Source organism: Phyllobates terribilis, unplaced genomic scaffold (genome assembly GCF_046119375.1).
Source record: "Phyllobates terribilis strain yellow unplaced genomic scaffold, ASM4611937v1 Scaffold_5__5_contigs__length_657084704, whole genome shotgun sequence".
Taxonomy (NCBI): Eukaryota; Metazoa; Chordata; class Amphibia; order Anura; family Dendrobatidae; genus Phyllobates; species Phyllobates terribilis.
In genome coordinates, this window is record NW_027362765.1 from 183,710,469 (window position 1) to 183,729,921 (window position 19,453).

Sequence of the window (19,453 nt, forward strand, 5' to 3'; positions counted from 1 at the left end):
GATTGGAGCATAAAACCTTCCTCACTATGACTGTCATATGTCCTATTAGACCCTCTAGTCGGTGTTCTTCTAGTGAGACCACCCCTTTATTCTGCATTTACTTGTGATTTACATGTTTTTTTCTTCCTAACAGGCAGAAAGAATCGTTTTCTGAATCTGATAGTGACGACGCTATAAACAGCTTGCCATCCTCGTCCCCATCATCAGGTATGTATCTACAGCATCAAAATGAAAATTCAAGCCTCAAATATTTGATTTTTCTGTATTAGGTCTCCTATGTCCAGGTTTCATGGATCCCAATTATATTTTCCATGGGCCCATACTGTATTTCTATTTCCCTAATTTTCTCCAGGAGTTTTTTTATGGATTCTGTGAGATACGTTTTAGCATTCAGGAACTCTCTTCAATATAAGGAGACATTGTCCCATATAGTAGAATATCGCTCATTAGTGATGCACCACGTGGCGGCACACAGGGCGCTTACTGCTCCATATCAGTGATACATCTAATGCCCCTCAGATTAGGTCATGAACGGTATATAGGACTTATTCTGCCCTATAATAATGTAATGCCAGATTATCAGGACTATACGGGACAGGACTAGAACAATTCTTCTATATACAGTACACAAAGCCGATCCTATAAGAATATTTCTTTACTGAGTTTTTTTTTTACTTTGATCAGAATTTCCAACTGAAGAGGAAAGAAAATCTGAAATGAATCTGAGTATAGACCAACAAAACTCAGAAAATGGGAAAAAGGGGAAAAAGAGACGAGGTAAGTGTGAGAATCATCTCCATGTTGTGTGATGTTAGTGATGAGAATAAGTCATGGGGAGCAGATGTTATCTGTCAGTGATGGGATTGTCACATGTATGATGGCTGACAATGACCCCGGACATCTGTGTGAATAAGATTCCTCTGTTGTCCGGCCGGCCACACTGACCGCACAGTAGTATCATGTAATATGGAGTCCCATCACTTTCATTGTATTTATTTCTCTTCTCTTAGGTTCCATCTTCCGCCGGATCTTATCATCCTGCCGGCGTGGACTATCCAGGGCAGCTCGTGCATTTGCATGCTGTCACTGTTGCCCAAGTGTCATCTAAAAGACGGAAAAGCTCCGCATCTAGCGGAGTACAGCAGATCCACCATCACTGCTGGACCTGTAAAGAAGGACCTTCACCATCTAGCTGTGGCCTTCTAACTGTAACATCTCTACCCGGACTTGTTTCGGTAATGCCTCTGTCACCAGGCTCCGCAGTATCCATACTGCTCGCCTGACTTGGCTTTTTTTTACTGATCACCTGGTATCTGACCCGGATTTCTTCCTGACTATGATTTTGTCTACTGATCCTGTTCCTGATTTTGTTCATCCCTTATCCTTCTACCCTATCCTTAATAAAAAAAAAAAACTATCAAACTTCAGTCCGCATTTTGTTAAGTGCTAAAAATATAAAAATACATATTAACACTTCTGCTTTTAATAGCAGTCTTTCTTCGTAGCAAATATATATACATATATATATACAATGCCGTTCAAAAGTTTGGGGTCATTTAGAAATGTCATTATTTTTGAAAGAAAGGCACATTTTTTTTCAATTAAGCTAACATGACTCAAAAATACACTCTCTACATTGTTAATGTGGTAAATGACTTTTCTAGCTGCAAACGTCTTGTTTTTATTGCAATATCTACATAGGCCCATTTCCAACAACCACCACTCCAGTGTTTTAATGGTACATTGTATTTGCTAGCTGTGTAAGAAGGCTAATGGATGTTTAGAAAACCCTTGCACAAGTATGTTAGCCCAGCTGAAAACGGTTTGGCTAATTTGAGAAGCTATAAAATTGACCTTCCTTTGAGCTAGTTGAGAATCTGGAGCATTACATTTGTTTGTTCTATGAAACTCTCAAAATGGCCAGAAAAAGAGAACTTTCATGTGAAACTCGACAGTCTATTCTTGTTCTTAGAAATGAAGGCTATTCCATGTGAGAAACTGCCAAGAAACAGAAGATTTCCTACAACGGTGTGTACTACTCCCTTCAGAGGAGAGCACAAACAGGCTCTAACTAGAGTAGAAAGAGAAGTGGGAGGTCCCGCTGCACAACTGAGCAACAAGACAAGTAGGTTAGAGTCTCTAGTTTGAGAAATCGACGCCTCACAGCTCCTCAACTGGCAGCTTCATTAAATAGTACACGCAAAACACCAGTGTCAACTGAAAAGGCGACTCCGGGATGCTGGCCTTCAGGGCAAAGTGGCAAAGAAAAAGCCATATCTGAGACTGGCTAATAAAAGGAAGAGATTAATATGGGCAAAAGAACACAGACATTGGACAGAGGAAGATTGGAAAAAAGTTTTATGGACAGACGAATCAAAGTTTGAGGTGTTTGGATCACACAGAAGAACATTTGTGAGACGCAGAACAACTGAAAAGATGCTGGAAGAGTGTATGATGCCATCTGTCAAGCATGGTGGAGGTAATGTGATGGTCTGGGGTTGCTTTGGTGCTGGTAAAGTGGGACATTTGTACAAGGTAAATAGGATTTTGAATAAGGAAGGCTATCACTCCATTTTGCAACGCCGTGCCATACCCTGTGGACAGCGCTTGATTGGAGCCAATTTCAGTGTACAACAGGACAATAACCCAAAGCACACCTCCAAATTATGCATGAACTATTTCAGGAAGAAGCAGGCAGCTGGTATTCTATCTGTAATGGAGTGGCCAGCCCAGTCACCAGATCTCAACCCCATTCAGCTGTTGTGGGAGCAGCTTCACCGTATGGTACGCAAAAAGTGTCCATCAAGCCAATCCAACTTGTGGGAGGGGCTTCAGCAATCATGGGGTGAAATTTCTCAAGATTACCTTAGCAAATTAACAGCTAGAATGCCAAAGGTCTGCAATGCTGGAATTGCTGAAAAGGGAGCATTCTTTGACGAAAGCAAAGTTTGAAGGAGAAAATTATTCTTTCTAATAAAAATCATTATTTCTAACCTTGTCAATGTCTGGACTATATTTTCTAATCATTTTGCAACTCATTTGATAAATAAAAGTATGAGTTTTCATGGAAAACACAAAATTATCTGGGTGACCCCAAACTTTTGAACGGTAGTGTATATATGTATATATAAATACAAATATATATATATATATATATATATATATATATATATATATATACAGTATACATACACTATATAAAAAGACACATATGCATGTTTTTTCTCAATATCTGACATGAAATCAGAGTAAATCTTTCCCATTTTAGGTCAATTAGGATCACCATAATTTTTTATATTTGCCAAATGCCAGAATAATGAGAGAGAGAGAATGTTTTAAGGCATGTTTATTACTTACTGCAAAGTCAAAGTCAAAAGTTTACATACACTAAGATTACTATGCTTTTAAACAATTCTGGACTGCCGATGTCATGTGTTTGGAAGCTTCTGATAGTTTTTTTTGGCAATATCTGAGTTAATTAGAGACAAACCTGTGGATATATTTTAATGCACATCTGAAACACACTTCTTCTTTGTGTAGCATCATGGGAAAGTCTAAAAAAATCAGCCAAGTTATCAGGAAGAGAATTGTGGACTTGCACAAGTCTGGTTCATCCTTGGGTACAATTTCATGATACTCGAAGATGCCAAGTTCATCTGTACAAACAATTATACGCAAGTAAAAAGCAAGATGGGAATGTCCAGCCATCATATCGCTCAGGAAGGAGATGAGTTCTGTGTCCCAGAGGAACGTGTTTTGGTCCAACATGTGCATATCAACCCAAGGACAAAAGCAAAAGACCTAGTGAAGATGATGGCGGAAGCTGGTAAGATTGTGTCAATAACCACAGTGAAACGAGCACTGTATCAACATGGGCTAAAAGACCACTCTACCAGGAAGAAGCCATTACTCCTAAAGAAACATAAAAAAAGCCAGATTAATGTTTGCAAATGCACACAGGAACACAGACCTTAATTTTTGAAGATATGTCCTGTGGTCTGATGAAACTAAAATTTAAAGGGGTTGTCCGGTACTTTTAAAAAAATGCCAGTGTGTTTTAAAGATAAATACAACCTTCTTTCTAATTACCTTGCGCTGCTGATACTGCCTGTGAGTGGCCGCTCACAGGCATCACGTGACCCCCCGCTGACGTCACGACAAGTGAGGTGTGACTCAGCGCTGGGGTTCCCGTCACACCCAGCATCCACCGCGCACTTTCCCAGTGAATGAGGACAGGAAGAGTGCGCGGTGTATGTCGGGTGTGACGCAGGGGAATAACCCGGCCCACAACCCAGCAGCCACCGGTGGAACGCGGAAGAGGGACCCCCGGCTGCCGCCGCACCTTGTTGACGTCAGCGGATGTCAGCTCTGGCTGCAGCCGGGGGTCACGTGCTGCCTGTGAGCGGCCACCGATAGCGCCGCTCACAGGCAGTATCAGCAGCGCAAGGTAATTACTCACAGGCAGTATCAGCAGAGCAAGGTAATTACTCACAGGCAGTATCAGCAGCACAAGGTAATTAGAAAGAAGGTTGTATTTATCATTAAAACACACTGGCATTTTTTTTAAAAGTACTGGACAACCCCTTTAACTTTTTGGGCATAATGACCATTGTTGGGAGAAGCTTGAAAGCCTAAGAACACCATCTCAACTGTGAAACACAGGGGTGGCATCATCATGTTGTGGGGTTGTTTTGCTGCAGGAGAGACTGATACACTTCACAAAATATATGGCATCATGAGAAAAGAAGATTATGTAGCAATACTGAAGCAACATCTCAAGACATCAGTATACCACAAAAGGTCACAAACTTATATGCTTCCAATAAATATATCACCATCAAAGAAACCTAGGCCATATGCGCCTTGGTTTAAATGGAAGAAAAAATAGAAAGACACATAAAATTAATTATTATTTATTTCAACAGTTTAAAATAGAAACAGGATTAAAAAACAGGTGCCCTCAGAATACATAACAAACATATTCCCTTAGCTAAACAAATACAGTGGTGGGGGGCCCTATATCAAAAAGGGTCAAAAGGTATATTACAACTAATAAATATTGTGCACAATTCCTAAAAAAAGGGGACTAATAATGATATAATAATTTGATAATTTAATATCGGTAAATAGTACAACCTGCAGATAAGTAAAGTGCAAATGTGCCTGAAACAGTATCAAAATATGTAAATTAATATATATATATATATACATACACCCTAAGTCAAATTATAAATAAATATATAAAGTGAAAAAGTGCATAAAGAGATTAGTGCATACAAAAATACACTTGCAGGTGTACCAGAAGAACAAAGGTAGTGCAATAATTGTAATTACATCTTATGCATCCCATTTAGCAAGTGCTAACAACAAGACCTGTCAGGTGGATGCATAGAAATAAAAGCACAGAAGTAATGTGTACACCTCAAAAGAGATTACTTACATAATGACCACCAAGGGAATAGCAAGGGGAGATATGCCGTCCTAAACCCCTAGCTTGGGTGGAAATGGGCTTCCAAATGGACAGTGACACAAAGCATACTGCCAAAATGGTAACAAAGTGGCTTAAGGATAACAAAGTCAATGTTTTGGAGTGGCCATCACAAAGTCCTGATCTCAATCCTATTGAAAATTTATGGGCAAAGCTGAAAAGGCAAGTGCGAGCAAGGCAACCTACAAACCTGGATCAGTTACACCAGTTTTGTCAGAAGGAATGGGCCCGAATAACGACCAACTATTGTGAGAAGCTTGTGGAAGGATATCCCAAATGTTTGAAACAAGTCATTCAGTTTAAGGGCAATGGTACCAAGCACTAATGAAATGTATGTAAACTTTTAACTTTGCAGTAAGTAATAAGAATGCCTTAAATCATTCTCTCTCTCTCATTATTCTGACATTTGGCAAATACTAAAAATTATGGTCATCCTAATTGACCTAAAACGGGAAAGGTTTATTCTGATTTCATGTCAGATATTGAGAAAAACATGTATATGTGTCTTTTTATATAGTGTATGGAAACTTCGGGTTTCAACTGTACTGGTCAAACGGGGGTGTTGATGCTGCTACCAGTGGGGAGGAATGGGAAGGAAGGTGATGCTGATGATTGATGATGATGCCACTAGTAAGAGGCGTGGGTGGAGAAGGGGACTTGTTAAGTGGTTTCTGGGAGATATTTTGCGCTGCACGGTGGTATTTGGCACTGCTGGGGAGGTAATTAGTGCTGTACTATAGTATTTACTCCGTGCTGATGTGTCTATATGGAGACACATATATATAGTATTTGTGTGCTATATAATGTTGCAGCGCCTAAGGGACCATGTTGAAAATTCTTGTATAAAGTACAGTAATTGCTGTCCATACAGGGTCCTTAATTAAAAACTGTGCAAAGCGATGCTATGTTAGACTTCAAACACTCACAGCCTAAGTAAACTCATAACACATACTGTATATTGCACACCCCTTAACTTTTACAAAACAGAAAGAGGGACAAACTAAGCACCCAGGTAAATTTTGCCAATGCCCCTAGTCTCACTTATTTACCATTTCTTTCTATGGCAGAGGGGACATGGAGGCAATGAGGGTCATTCAGCAGAAGACTGGTACTATTCCATTGTATCCAGGATGGTTGGGACCTATAGATTTATTTTTGTTCATTCATTCATAGTTGTAGCAGTGAGAACTTTCTCATTCTTTCAGTGTTTGTTCTGGTTCACACCTCTGTATACAAAATAATCCGAGGACGCACATTCAGCTGAAATGTATTGCGGTGGAAGGACTCGCTGGCTCTCTGCGCTACAATACACGACATCGGCAGCTAGCCTCAGCGTGCCTGTGACTGGCGGCGCATGGCAGTGATATCATGTGCTGTCCGTCGCTTGTACGCAGAAGTCCGCTGCGAGGACCTCAAGCAGCGTGGGAAGGTAAGAATAATCTTTTCTTTATGTGTTGGAAAAGAACAAAGCCCTGACCTGCCAGGACAACGGGGATGCCTCCTTAAATTGGGGACATCCCGATGAATCCGGGACTGGGGGAGCTATGTGTAATATGGTACTGGCAGTCCATCTTGTTTTAAGCAGATGGGTTTTAGCTGTTTTTGAAACCTAATTTGAGATTAGGAGGTAAGCACGGGAGGAGAAGTGGAGAAAAAAGCAGATTTCTTTGATAACATCTAAGGGCTCTTTCACATGTCCTGATATTTCCGGTGCTGGAAAAACCATTACCGGAGATATCCGTGTGCCACATTAGGAGCACAAGTACCAGCGCTTGGGAATCAGCGGTACAGGTAGGTATCTCCTCCAAACACATAACCCTAATGGCATGAACGTTAAACATGATCTTACTTATCATTATATTTAGCTCTAGTCCTCAGTTTTTCATCCTTGTGTATTGCTATATTTGTCACTCTCGCATTTTTTGTACTGGGGTTTTTCTTGGTTTGTTCTTACTATGTATATTGTTTTTAACATATTTATGGCTTTTCCTAATTGGACTTTTTTTATATCCAGGTTCTGATTGGTAGCTCTGTGTCAGATATCATGACAGGATGTTCTATATAAACATGACCGTGGCCTCTGGAAGCTAGCAATGATTAAGAACCACTAGGTTCGAAACGCATCTGCTCCGGTCAGACTCCCCACGGGGTTGTGACTATATGCTACTTGTCTATCTATATTTTTAACTAATCTAATAAAGACTTTGGATTTTACGAATTACACTTCTTCCTCTCTAATCAGTCTCCCAGAGGCTCAGCTGGCTCTCCACGCTCCAGGAACTCCGAGGGTGAGCTGACTTTTAATTTATTGTGCTTTCTCCTATGGGTAGGTTCACACGAGCCTATAAAATATCATTTATAGTTTCATTCTGAAAAGTGGGACGATTTTTTCTCACTTGTCATCCATGCGCAATCCGTTTCTTTAAAGCAGCTATTAATCATTTCCAGGACCATTTTATAGTTTCCTATATTACACAATAACAATGTATCTGTAAAAATCGGGTGCTATACTGTGGCTCCATGTTGAATCCAATTTTTTTCATGCACCCATAGACTTAAATGGGTGGGCCTCATCCGATTTACAGAAGAAACTAGTAAAAGCTGCGATTTTTTTCACACTTAGATTTGGTCAGTGAAAAAAAATCGCTCACTGCACTACCCCATTGAATACATTGATCCGAGTGCTGTCACTTTTTTTTGTGAACGAGCCCTATCAGTCAGTGAAATACAGACAGCACATAGATAGTATGAGGGCTGTCTGATTTTTTATAGACTTGCATTGGCGAGTTTGATATGTGATGCTGATCAAAATTAGACATGTCTTTGAGTTTTTGTACGGTCGTAGTAGACTGCGTCTGGTTGTCCGCCTCCAGTAAGCGTATATGGCCAAAAATTATGTGCGACAGAGCACATGTTCACTCTGTTGACACCCTTAGAGTATATAGCCCCGTCGGCGCATACGCCCAAATCTCGTTTTGTGTGGGATTTGGACATAAGCCCCGACGGAATCACTGAACAAGTGCCAAAATGCAGTGTCAAAGCACCCCAAGGCTACGTTCTCACGATGAGCTTTTAGCGCGTTTTTGACGCTGCATGTTTTCTCTGAGTCTTACAGTTCCAGCAAAGTGGATGGGATTTATAGAGAACTTGTGCCCACGTTGCTTCTTTTTTAAGCTGTGTAAACTGACCTGCGGTGCGTTTTTCAAATTCGCTGTTTTCTGTGCAGATTTTCCCCATAGACTTACATTAGATGTGAAAAATTTGCAGGTAAAAAACGCACATGTGTTTTAAGTGAGTTTCCGCTGCGAAAATGCATCAAAAATGTATGTAATCCACACCTAAGTATGTCAATAAAGTTCAGTGAAATAAAAATACCAGGAAGTTTCAAAAACAAGGCAGCTTTATTTAAAGAATGACACCTAACAGAATTAAAAGCCACAGCATCAAAAAAGTTATAAAAACGCATGTTAAAAAACGCACACTAAGACGCAATAAAAAATGTAGGTAACCTAATTTAAATAATAGGTGCAGAAATGCTGCAACATCAAAACCACATCAAAAGCTCATCGTCGGAAAGTAGCATTAGGTCTCTTTCACACGTCAGTGTGTCCGATAAGTGTAGTGACAGTTTCCAAAAGTACCGGAGACACTGACACACGCAGACCCATTCAAATGTATGGGTCTGTGCACATCTCAGTGTGTTTCCACGGACCGTGTGTCCTTGTACTCCGCACGCTGACATGTCCGTTTTTTTGCGGATGCACAGTCCGCAAAACATCCCACACGGATGACATCCCTGTGTCATCCGCGTGACACGTACCGGCGCTTGGGAATGGCGCTGTTCCCAAGCGCCGAATGCTGAACACTGCCCTCATCATGGTTCCCTGCTGTTGCTGCGATCAGCACCAGCAGGGACAATGATGAGAGTAGTAGTAGTCTGCTTCCACTGTGTCCCTTTGTAAAATAAGAATAAAATAATAAAATCCATATACTCACCTGTCCTAAGTGTCCCCCGCTGTAATCCATGCGACCGATCAGCAGACGAGCCAAGGAGAATGAGCGGGAGGGCTCTGGAGCTGAGCTCAGGAGCGGTGTCCTGTCACTCATTGAGCGCAGCTCCGGAGCCGCTACCAGGAGTGGCTCATTCTCCCCCGCTCCTCGGCGTCAGTGGTCATAGGATTACAGCGGGGGACATTTCCGGACAAGTGAGTATAAGGATTAGACTAGGATTAGACTACTACTACCCTCATCATTGTCCCTGCTGGTGCTGATCACAGCGCCGGCAGGGAACCATGATGAGGGCAATGTTCAGCATCCGACGCTTGTGAACAGCGCTAACTGTAGCGCTGATGCCCAGGCGCAGGTCTGTGCGATCCTGATGAGGCACACGGTTGCCACACGTGTGACACACACGGCGCGAATATCTCCAGTACCGGAAATATACGGGAGTGTAAAACCGGCCTTAAGGTAAGTTCACATGCTGCTTTTTTGCAACATTTTTTTATGCAAATTTTCAGCTGCGTTTTACAGTACCATCAAAGTCTATGAGATTTCAGAAATCTCATGCACACACCTTGAATTTTTATCCTGAATGATTTGTCAAAGAGCTGACTTTTAGAAAAATGCAGCATGTCACTTCTTTCAGCGTTTTTGCAGCGTTTTTTCACCCATCGAAAGCAACGGGTAGTGCAAAAACACCACAGTAAAAAATGCAGGTATCAGGTTTTGCTGCGTTTTTTGGTACCAAAACCTGAGGAAGTTGAATCAGGTTATTTCTTTATGCACTAAACTTTTTTCAGCGTGCACAAGAGACAAATGAACACTGACAAAAACGTCTCAAAACACATAGCAAAAACGCATCAAAACCTGCCTTTTTTGGGGTTGCTTTTTTATTGCCAAGAGAGCAGGTTGTGCCCCCAGAAAAAAAAGAACAGCAAAAACGCAATGTGTGAACATAGTCTTATAGGGATTCTGGCTGCTCACTCTGCTGACAAAAGTTCTTATTGCAGACATAGACTTGGCCATAGTTTTTTATTGTGCTAATATACCCATCCCACAGATGTAGCTATGGCGTCACATTACACCATTCACCCAGTTTATGGCAAGGCAGGGGTTATGTCAGAGCTCAGTCTAAGGCTATGTGCCCACGTTGCGGAAATGAAGCAGAAAATTTCTGCTTCATTTCCGCATGTCCTCTCCCGGAAAAACGCATGCGGAATTCCGCACGCGTTTATTGCGCGTCTATCGCGCGCTTATCGCGCGTTTACCACATGCGGAATTGCCTTGCGTTTTTAATGCATTGCACAAGGCAATTCCGCTTGCGGAAACACAAAATTAATGAACATGCTGCGGATTTTTGAACGCAGCATAAACGCTGCGGAAAAATCCGCAGCGTGGGCATAGAACTTGCGGAATCCCCTTGGGGACCATGGGGAGCGTATTACCTAGCGTTTAACAAGCGTTTACGCTGCGGAAATTCCGCAGCGTAAACGCTTGAAAAACGCTACGTGGGCACGCAGCCTAAACTGCTTAAAAGCTCCATACTTTTGGTTTCAGGTTGGGGTCTTGTCTGGAAGTGGCAAAATCCTGGCCAGAGCAGATTTTTCCAGGCCCAGGAAACTGTTGTTTTGTAATGCCTGATCCTATTATCTCCTCTCACAGATTTCTGGCAGCTGCTTGGGCTACGTTCACACCTGTGTTCAAGTATTTTGTCTGTCTTTTCCATTTTAGGATTTGACAAACAGAATTAATTCCCAAAATGGATCCATTGTATATCTGATGCAAAGAGAAGCAGAGGGACCCCATTGATTATAATGGGTCCATCTCAGTCCCATTATGAGTCAGGTTTTAGAATGCAAAAACAAAAATTCTCCAGGACGCGCTTTTTGTTCTGCTGCAAAAACTGACACAGCACAATCAAAAAGGACCCCATAATAATAAATGTTTGCATCCAATCTTCAGTGGATCAGTTTTTAGGATTAATTACATTTCTGTTCCTAAAAGTGGAATGACTGAATGCAGGCACGAACATAGCCAAAATATTCTGTCTATTCGCAAGACATGTGCACTCGGTCAAATTATGTATTTATATGTAGTGGGGGACCAAGAGAGATGGCTGTCACTTATTGCCAGAGTCATGTTCATTGTGGCTTACGGCTATTACCAGGGGTCCAATCTGTACCTCTGCATGCCTCCCAAGCCAATTACACATGTATTTTTCCTGTATCTTATGTCCGAACCCCCCTACGGGTGCACTGAACAGGTGCCAGAACACAATGTGAAAGCACCCTAAGTATTGATTCTATGGTAAATTATGGTGCTGCCCCATACAGGCCACATAGACTCCATGGAGGGAATTTATCAAGGGTTTTATACCATTTTTTTTGCATCAAAAAATAAAAATGTTTCTTGTATGCCGTTTTTGCTAAACGCTTTACAACTTTTACTATTGTACAGCACTCTCACCACTTTTTTGTGAGTAATCTGGGGGTGGTTAGTCATTCAGATAGCCAGATTTATGAATTGTGACTGAAAAAGTTGCCATCTCATTCTGGTAGGTAGGAGTGAGTGGGCAACTTTTTTAAAAAGTAAAATGTGAGAAATCAGCTCTAGACAGAAGCGTTATCGCACCACATTTATCAATGATTGTACAACAATTTGATAACTTTGATGCAAACAACAGCAAATCAGCAACAAGGAAAAGTCACTTCTAAAACTCCCTTCATAATGAATTCCCCCCTATCTGTTGTAACAAAAAGGATCTTGGAGTAACCGGGCACCCTTATTAGCACATGTATGAGCCTCACAATGCACTGTATTAGCATCAATTCCAGTGACTTTTTATGTTTGTAGCTATTGTCATGCTAGGTGACCACGAAACAAATGGTGAAGCCCCAGGCAACAACCTTCACCTTTCTTGGCCAGGTGCCCCACCTGCATCATGGAGCGTTTTACAAAGATCTGATGGAGGGACTGTGAATAGTCACAACTGGCCCTTGTTATCCAAACACAGAATGGGAACAATAGCTTAGATTCCAGATATTCTTGGTTTGCAGACTTTATAAGACTAGAAGGCTTCCTTCAAAGAATGAATTTCGTTAACGGCAACTTTGGCCGGCATAGAGAAATATAGATGGCTAACGTGGGAATAAACCTATAGCCCCATTCAGACTTCTGTTTTTTTTTCCTTGTACATGAAAAAAATTGTGTTTTTATGATCAGAGTTATACGTTCTCCTGAACATACCCTGAATGAGGCGTTAGTATGAAGTTGGCTGGAGTAAGGCCTCATTCACACGTCAGTTTTTTTTGACGTATGAGAAAAAGTGTCCGAGTTTCACCAGTGATTTTCATCAGAGTTTAGATTAGATTGGTCAGAGATTCATCAGTTTTTTTTTCATTGAGAAGAAAAAAAATTAAGTTTCTACGACCAGTCAGTGAAAAATGGACAGTGTATATATGGCATAAAAAATGCAGTCAGGTTTTTTTCACTGATCTATAGACTTACATCGCCGATTTTGCTCTGACACTTGGATCAATATCTGCCTTGTCTCCGCAATTTTGCACAGACTACTCCGTCCGAGGAAAAAATCTGAACTGAACAGATCCATAGACTGTGATTGGTGCGAAAAATACGGATAACACTCATACGTAAAAAACTGACGTGTGAATGAGCCCTAAGACGCACTCAATTCATTAAAGGTGTTTTCCACTGCTAGGAAATTGGACTTGCAACCACTCTAAGGCCTCGGCCCCACTATCAGTGTTTGGTCAGTATTTGGTCAGTATTTTTTCTCAGAAGTGGGAGCCAAAACCAGGAGTGGGTGATAAATGCAGAACTGGTGACTTGTTTCTATTATACCTTTTCTCTGATTGTTCCTCACCTGGTTTTGGCTCCTGCGAAAAAATACTGACCTAATACTGATAGTGGGGCCGTGGCCTAAGAAATGCACATCTCTGAATAGCTTTGGTGGATAGTCAGCACTAACTTCTGATCCTGCACTGCGCATGCGGTCAGAACTCCTCAGGTCACTACAGAACACAGGGAGGAGTTCAAAAGGAAACCCCGCCCATCTGCGTGACGACATCGCCCGGTCTTTGTCAGTAGAAGGAAACTGAACTGCTGGGAAGGAACTTGTTCATTAGCTCAGAAGCCGGGAACGAGTGAGGAGCTCTGCTGCCGAGACACAGCCGCCATGACCGGACACTGCGGGAAAAGCGCCTCTGTGCTGCTGCGAGCCCTGCTGGAGGCGGAGAGCCGGCCGTGCCATGCGGTGCTGAGGAGCAAGCAGCGAGGACTCAGGTGAGAGAGCGGACCGAGTACTACTACCACCACCATTATACTGGTACTGTAACTACCGCACTGCTTCCCCCAGTGTGGGCCGGACTCCTGTGGTGAAGGAGCAGCAGTGCTATGAATGTGGTAATAGATCTTCCCAGGTCATAATGGGTTTGGGTTATTTGCACCCTGGTTGCTGTGATGTGCGCACACTGACGATCGTTAGAGGAGCTCTTCAGTGTACGACCACCATGGCGTGTACTGACCTGTAGTCCTGGCGACCACACATGAGATCTGGGTAATTGGGGATGTCGGTCACAGTTGTGATTGTCGCCCTGTAGTCACTGATGTCCCTGGGATGGGGGGCACATTACCTGCATGGTCTTGCTGGGCACTGTATAGAGGTAGTGCTCTGTCTGGCCCTATAGGTGACGCCACATGGCTTTGTGGTGATATATTGCTCTTTTCTAGTATATAATCCCAGTAGTCAGTACAGATGTCCCCTGTTATACCATTATGTAACTTCTTGGCTGTCCTACAGGCGTCTGAGTGTTTCACCTATGAATCCTCTGTAATCTTGTCTTCTCTGTTCTGACAAGTCTGATCCCCCTCAGGAGTTCACCAGCAGTAATTCTCAGAATATATTATTCGATCAATAGTGTTAGGTGGGAGCCGCTCATTCACTTTCATTGGATCAGGCCACGTCAGATGGCAGGCATTTCTTTGTGAGATAATGACGTCTGGGGAGGGAGGACCTCTGGACTATTCTTGGAACTCCGAAGACTTCTAGACTTCTGGCATTTTTTAAACCTCGTGATGAGGCCCCTGCAGGGGAAGTTTCTTGGAATTTCTCACACCACAGGAGAGAATTGTTACATTTTAGCACTATTCTTGTCTTGCAGTTACGATGTATATTTTGCAGCATTTTTTTGTCAAAATTGCCATGACTTGACAACTTTTATCGGCGATCAAACTACAACAACAAAAAAAAGCAACTATATCCATCTCACACACACATTTGGATCTGTACATATTAGGATCTTGGCATCTTTTGAATACCGTTATTTGTAGTACGCCCGGCAGAGGTTAGGACTCTAATGATTAGACTCCTTACAGCCATGCTTGCCTTTCAGCATCTGTACTCAAACTTTTGGTTTTAGAATTGTAGAAAAGCGCAGAATGCCATGACTGTCTGTGCTTCTGGTAAAAAAAAACAAAAAACACCCGAGGTAAAGATGGTCGAGAGCCTCTTGGATAGTTATGTGAAAATATCATGTAACACACATTATAGGACCAGAAGCATCCCACCTGCCCTATAAATCTCACTGCTGGCATACGTCCGTGTTAAATGTGCCTAGATTGCCAACCGGACCGGTTGCCCTGACCCCATATGGCACACACAGGCTTCTTACATGGCCCATGGGCTGCTCTCTGGTGTCTCTGCTCCTAGGGCAGAATACCTCCATTGTATGCCACTATTAATTTCTCACAGATTGGAGCCTACAGACATCAGCATTACGGATCCAGTCCTAGATATAAGATCTTATGTATCAGTTTGGGTTTAGGTATTTGGTGCTTTCCGAGGAGCGAGTGTGAAGAAACTTCTAGAGCCGGTCTATTGTAGTTTGCTGTAATGCACGGTTTCCTGGAAGGGAAGTGTCACGACATGGTGACTCAGAGAACAATGCCTTGTGTACAGGAAAGTGCCTTTTACACACCATTCCCACACGGCCCTGTAGACCGGTGGTCTGCATCCTGTAGCAAACCACAAGTCCCAGCGTATGCTGACCTCATGCTCGAGTTGTAGCTGCAGAGGGTGCAGACTTCCGCTTTAAAAAATAGCAATGTTGCGTTAGTGGCAAAATAAGGAGTAAAAAATATCAAAACTTAGGATAAGGAGCCGTTCTCTGAAGTAGTGTAACATCGGATGCAGAACTAGTCTGGCTGCATATGAATGGAGCTGCAGGCTGTTAAGAGACAAGTCCCATGCTGTTACTTTCCAGCATAGTCTGGAAATTCTATCCCCATGATGGGGGATCTGGGATATTTTTACCAAAGCACATTCTTCAGATTGACCTTTTGAGCTGTACAAAAAATTTTTTCTTCTACATCTATTTCAGACATCTGAGCTCCTGTGGAATACTCGCGTCACAATCTACACGACTACCTCTACCGTCTCCAGTCCATGTGCCCACGAGATCCTTCCTGAACCTTGCTGCACCCATCCTGGGGAGCAAAAGAATGGAGTATACAGAATCCAAAGTCTTGGGGTAAGTAGTTATCTTATTGGAGGAGAAACAGAAATGTATTTAAGGGGCTGCTTGGGTCTACAGAAATTGTTAGATTTGTGAGTCCCACCCCTGGGATCCCCAACAGAACAAGGAATTTACCATTGACTGTCTTCTCCTCGTTCTCCAGTATAAGGTGAATCGAGCAACTGGTTGGGCAAGTCTTTGGCCCTGAAGATATTACAGCTTACTGCTGTGCTGGGCTACAAGCCCTTGGGATTCTTTCTCATTCCCCACTCGTCCTTATTTGCTAGCTGGCTTAGTAGGCTATTACCTGCCATTTTCTTATTTTTGTTATAAGGAAGTACATTTGTTTTGCGGACTCTCCTACAGAAGCAGCCATAACTATTTTATCTGGTTTTCATATATAACACAATCTAATATAATGGCCTTTTGTTATTTCACTTTAGGTATTCGATAAAGCAAATGTTTGACATTGTTGCAAATGTGGAAGACTACAAGAGGTTTGTGCCTTGGTGCAACAGTTCGAAAGTCTTGTCCAGCCGCAACGGAGTGACCCGAGCTGAGCTAGAAGTTGGCTTCCCACCCATCGTGGAGCGTTACACCTCTGAAATATACATTAAACCAAACCATCAAATTCGGGTGAGTTCTTCTCTACAGTTTTTTGTTTTTTTTTTTAATTACACTTGATTTTACAAAGGTTAATTATAGCAATTTAGTCAGCAACGTCATTCTTTGGCCTGTAACACCCTTATGTCGGCGTATGCTATATCATTGGCGTACATGCCCACATCCTGATTAGCATTGAGGTGAAAGGTTCTTTATTCGCATGATGTAAGATTCTGGGGAAAGTCGTCTCTCTATGGACTTTGTACTGCCAAGCCTGCGCTGTCTGGCACGTAGTCTGACCTTTGTTCTTCATCATGCCGGTCTGTACGAGAGAAGTCTGTGAACAGTTGCAAAGGTGGAAATCCTCTTGCAAACTTGAACCAGTTTTTACCCTCTTAGTGAGACACTGTATAACAAAGCTTTCACCTATTTGCTAGTATATGCCTTATGTAGGAGTACTATCAACATTATTGGTCTCTTAATTATTCCTTTTATTCTCCCCCTTGGCACAGGCTGTCTGCAATGATGGGAAGTTGTTCAGTCATCTTGAGACGGTGTGGAGATTTGGGCCAGGTTTACCTGGACGCCCGGACACCTGCAAGCTTGAATTCTTTGTAAGTTGTCGTACACCTATCATTGAAACTACAATTAGGATAGGACCTCTGTTTTGCAATTAGATTTTTGCTCAACCCTAAAGCAATGAAGTAATTATTACAAACTTATTCCAGCCTGTGTATTTCATACAATGATACACTTTGAGTTTGACTTTTTTCTAAGCTTTAACTCTTAATAGTTCTTCAACTGTTTTGAAACTAACTCGCTGTAGAGTCATGAGTTGTAAAGCGGTAGTCAAAAGTTGTTGGCCTTGTAGGCAGTTGCGTTAACTTTGGTTCTGATCAGGTTTCTCATTATTTCCTTATTTGCCTTGTAGGTGTCATTTGAATTCAAGTCTCTTCTCCACTCTCATTTGGCCACTGTCTTTTTCGACGAGGTAGCCAAGCAGATGGTCACAGCATTCGAAAACCAAGCAGCCGGAACGTATGGACGTCAGACCGTTTCATTACGGGCAGCTAAACTGCAACCTGCACATTAACAGATGAATAAACTTTTTGCTGATATCATTGGTCCTATGGATCGGAACACTATATACATTGTACGACTTGAAACCGGACCACATCAAGACTTTGCACAAACCTCTCTTTATTTATATCTATTTAAAAGGGACTCTCTTAAATAATTAACTTATTTACAACCATGAAACCTATTTAATATCGTGCGGTTTTTAGATCTAACAAATTACGTGATCAGTGTTGTACTGTCTGAATACACAACTATTTTGTATACAGTGTGATAAATGTGTTTTTACTACCTTTTCAAACCACACAATTATGTGTATATAATGTTTTAGCAAAATTTTGATTTTATAATCTAAGTAAAATAAAAATTGAATTTTTTTTTTAATGGTTAAATCAGTGTATGACTGATTTTATGAAAATGCATAATTTGGGTTTTGCTTGCCACACTTTATATTGCCCAATAAGAGCACAGAAAGCGGCTCATGAAAGTAGAAGAGTTGGATAACTGGCTGGCAGCCAGTACAAAATGACTTTTTAAACCACTACAATGTGATTGCCATAACAATGGTTATGAAACAATGTGGTACCCAAGGCTTGTAAGGGGCTGTATGGTGGTACATAATGCCCCCTCTAGCTCTGAAGTACATAGAATGCTGTGATGCAATACAATCCCTCATCGTCTGCAATATGTTTAAGCTAATGATACCAGGAAGAATAGCGCCATAGTGCAAATCTGGTAACATGCATGTGTCTCCCAAAGAAATAATAGAAATTGGCTCAATGTACCTCTATGGGGGTCTTGTAGAATAAAGGAACTATTAATTTTATAGTGTACAGGAATCCTTGGTTTGCATAAATGCAGTTTCCTTAAGATGACAGGACATCTGAAGATGCATGTTTCATTCTATAGTGACTGGTTTGCTTGGCTGAGCATCTTATGAATTTTCAATGGGATTGGAGTAAGCCACATCTAGTGGATGGCTAGCTCTCCTGAGAAGAAATGGATCAAAGGTTAAAAATCAACATGCCCAATCCTCCTTTTAATCTGATATCTGTCAGGGAAGAATCTGGAGGGAGAACCCAACCCCTGTACACACAAGATCTTTAGCTGGTCCCACTGAAATAGTTTGGTTTGGCCAACATTGCGCTAATGCATATGAAAATCAGATTATATGGGCAGCTCCAAGTAAAATCCTTAGCCTTTCACAGGTAGCCAAAATGTACGTAATTTAAAACTCAAAATGAGGCAATTTCATGTTTATAGTCAGGACAGAATGCTTCTTAATGAAGTCCTCGGAGCTGATAAAGTGCCTGTTCAGCAAGTCGCAATTTTGCATGGTGTCCACGGCAGATGTGTAAGCAATCCACAATTCTGTTCATCATAAAACAGACCTTGTGTTCTGTATTATAGGGTTATTGGAGCTACATGTGCCATTGTATCATTAGTGCTGCCATCAGGGCTGTGGAGTCTGTAAGCCAAACCTCCGACTCCTCAATTTCCATGACTACGACTCCGACTCCCTCATACATGGCTCATGTTTAAATGATAAATTTACTGTAGCACAGATTCATCTCAGCTTAAAGTCTACACCCTTATATCCGGAATAGAACATTTCATAACTTTCCCAAATTCTTATGGAAAAAATATTCCTCACAAACTGCATTGAACTACTGTACCCAATTTATTATATATTTTAGGAGTTGGAGTCAGTCCATTTTATACCGACTCCACCAAAATGGGCTCCGACTCCACA

General features: G+C 41.8%; 1 protein-coding gene across 1 annotated transcript; it reads left to right on the forward strand.

Moving 5' to 3' along the window:
* Positions 1-13,585: 13,585 nt before the first annotated feature.
* LOC141271037 (coenzyme Q-binding protein COQ10 homolog B, mitochondrial-like) lies at positions 13,586-17,964 on the forward strand. Its single transcript, XM_073681140.1, has 5 exons — positions 13,586-13,789; positions 15,886-16,035; positions 16,464-16,656; positions 17,136-17,237; positions 17,555-17,964. Exons 1-5 carry the CDS (start codon positions 13,683-13,685, stop codon positions 17,714-17,716), a joined length of 714 nt encoding a protein of 237 aa, XP_073537241.1. The 5' UTR covers positions 13,586-13,682; the 3' UTR covers positions 17,717-17,964.
* The last annotated feature ends 1,489 nt before the right edge of the window (positions 17,965-19,453 follow it).

Excerpts from the sequence above, each read along its gene's own strand:
- LOC141271037 (XM_073681140.1), top strand. The coding sequence starts at position 13,683 with ATGACCGGACACTGCGGGAAAAGCGCCTCTGTGCTGCTGCGAGCCCTG. Across the intron at positions 13,790-15,885 it reads AGCAAGCAGCGAGGACTCAG|ACATCTGAGCTCCTGTGGAA; the intron begins GTGAGAGAGCGG and ends CATCTATTTCAG. Across the intron at positions 17,238-17,554 it reads CCTGCAAGCTTGAATTCTTT|GTGTCATTTGAATTCAAGTC; the intron begins GTAAGTTGTCGT and ends TTTGCCTTGTAG.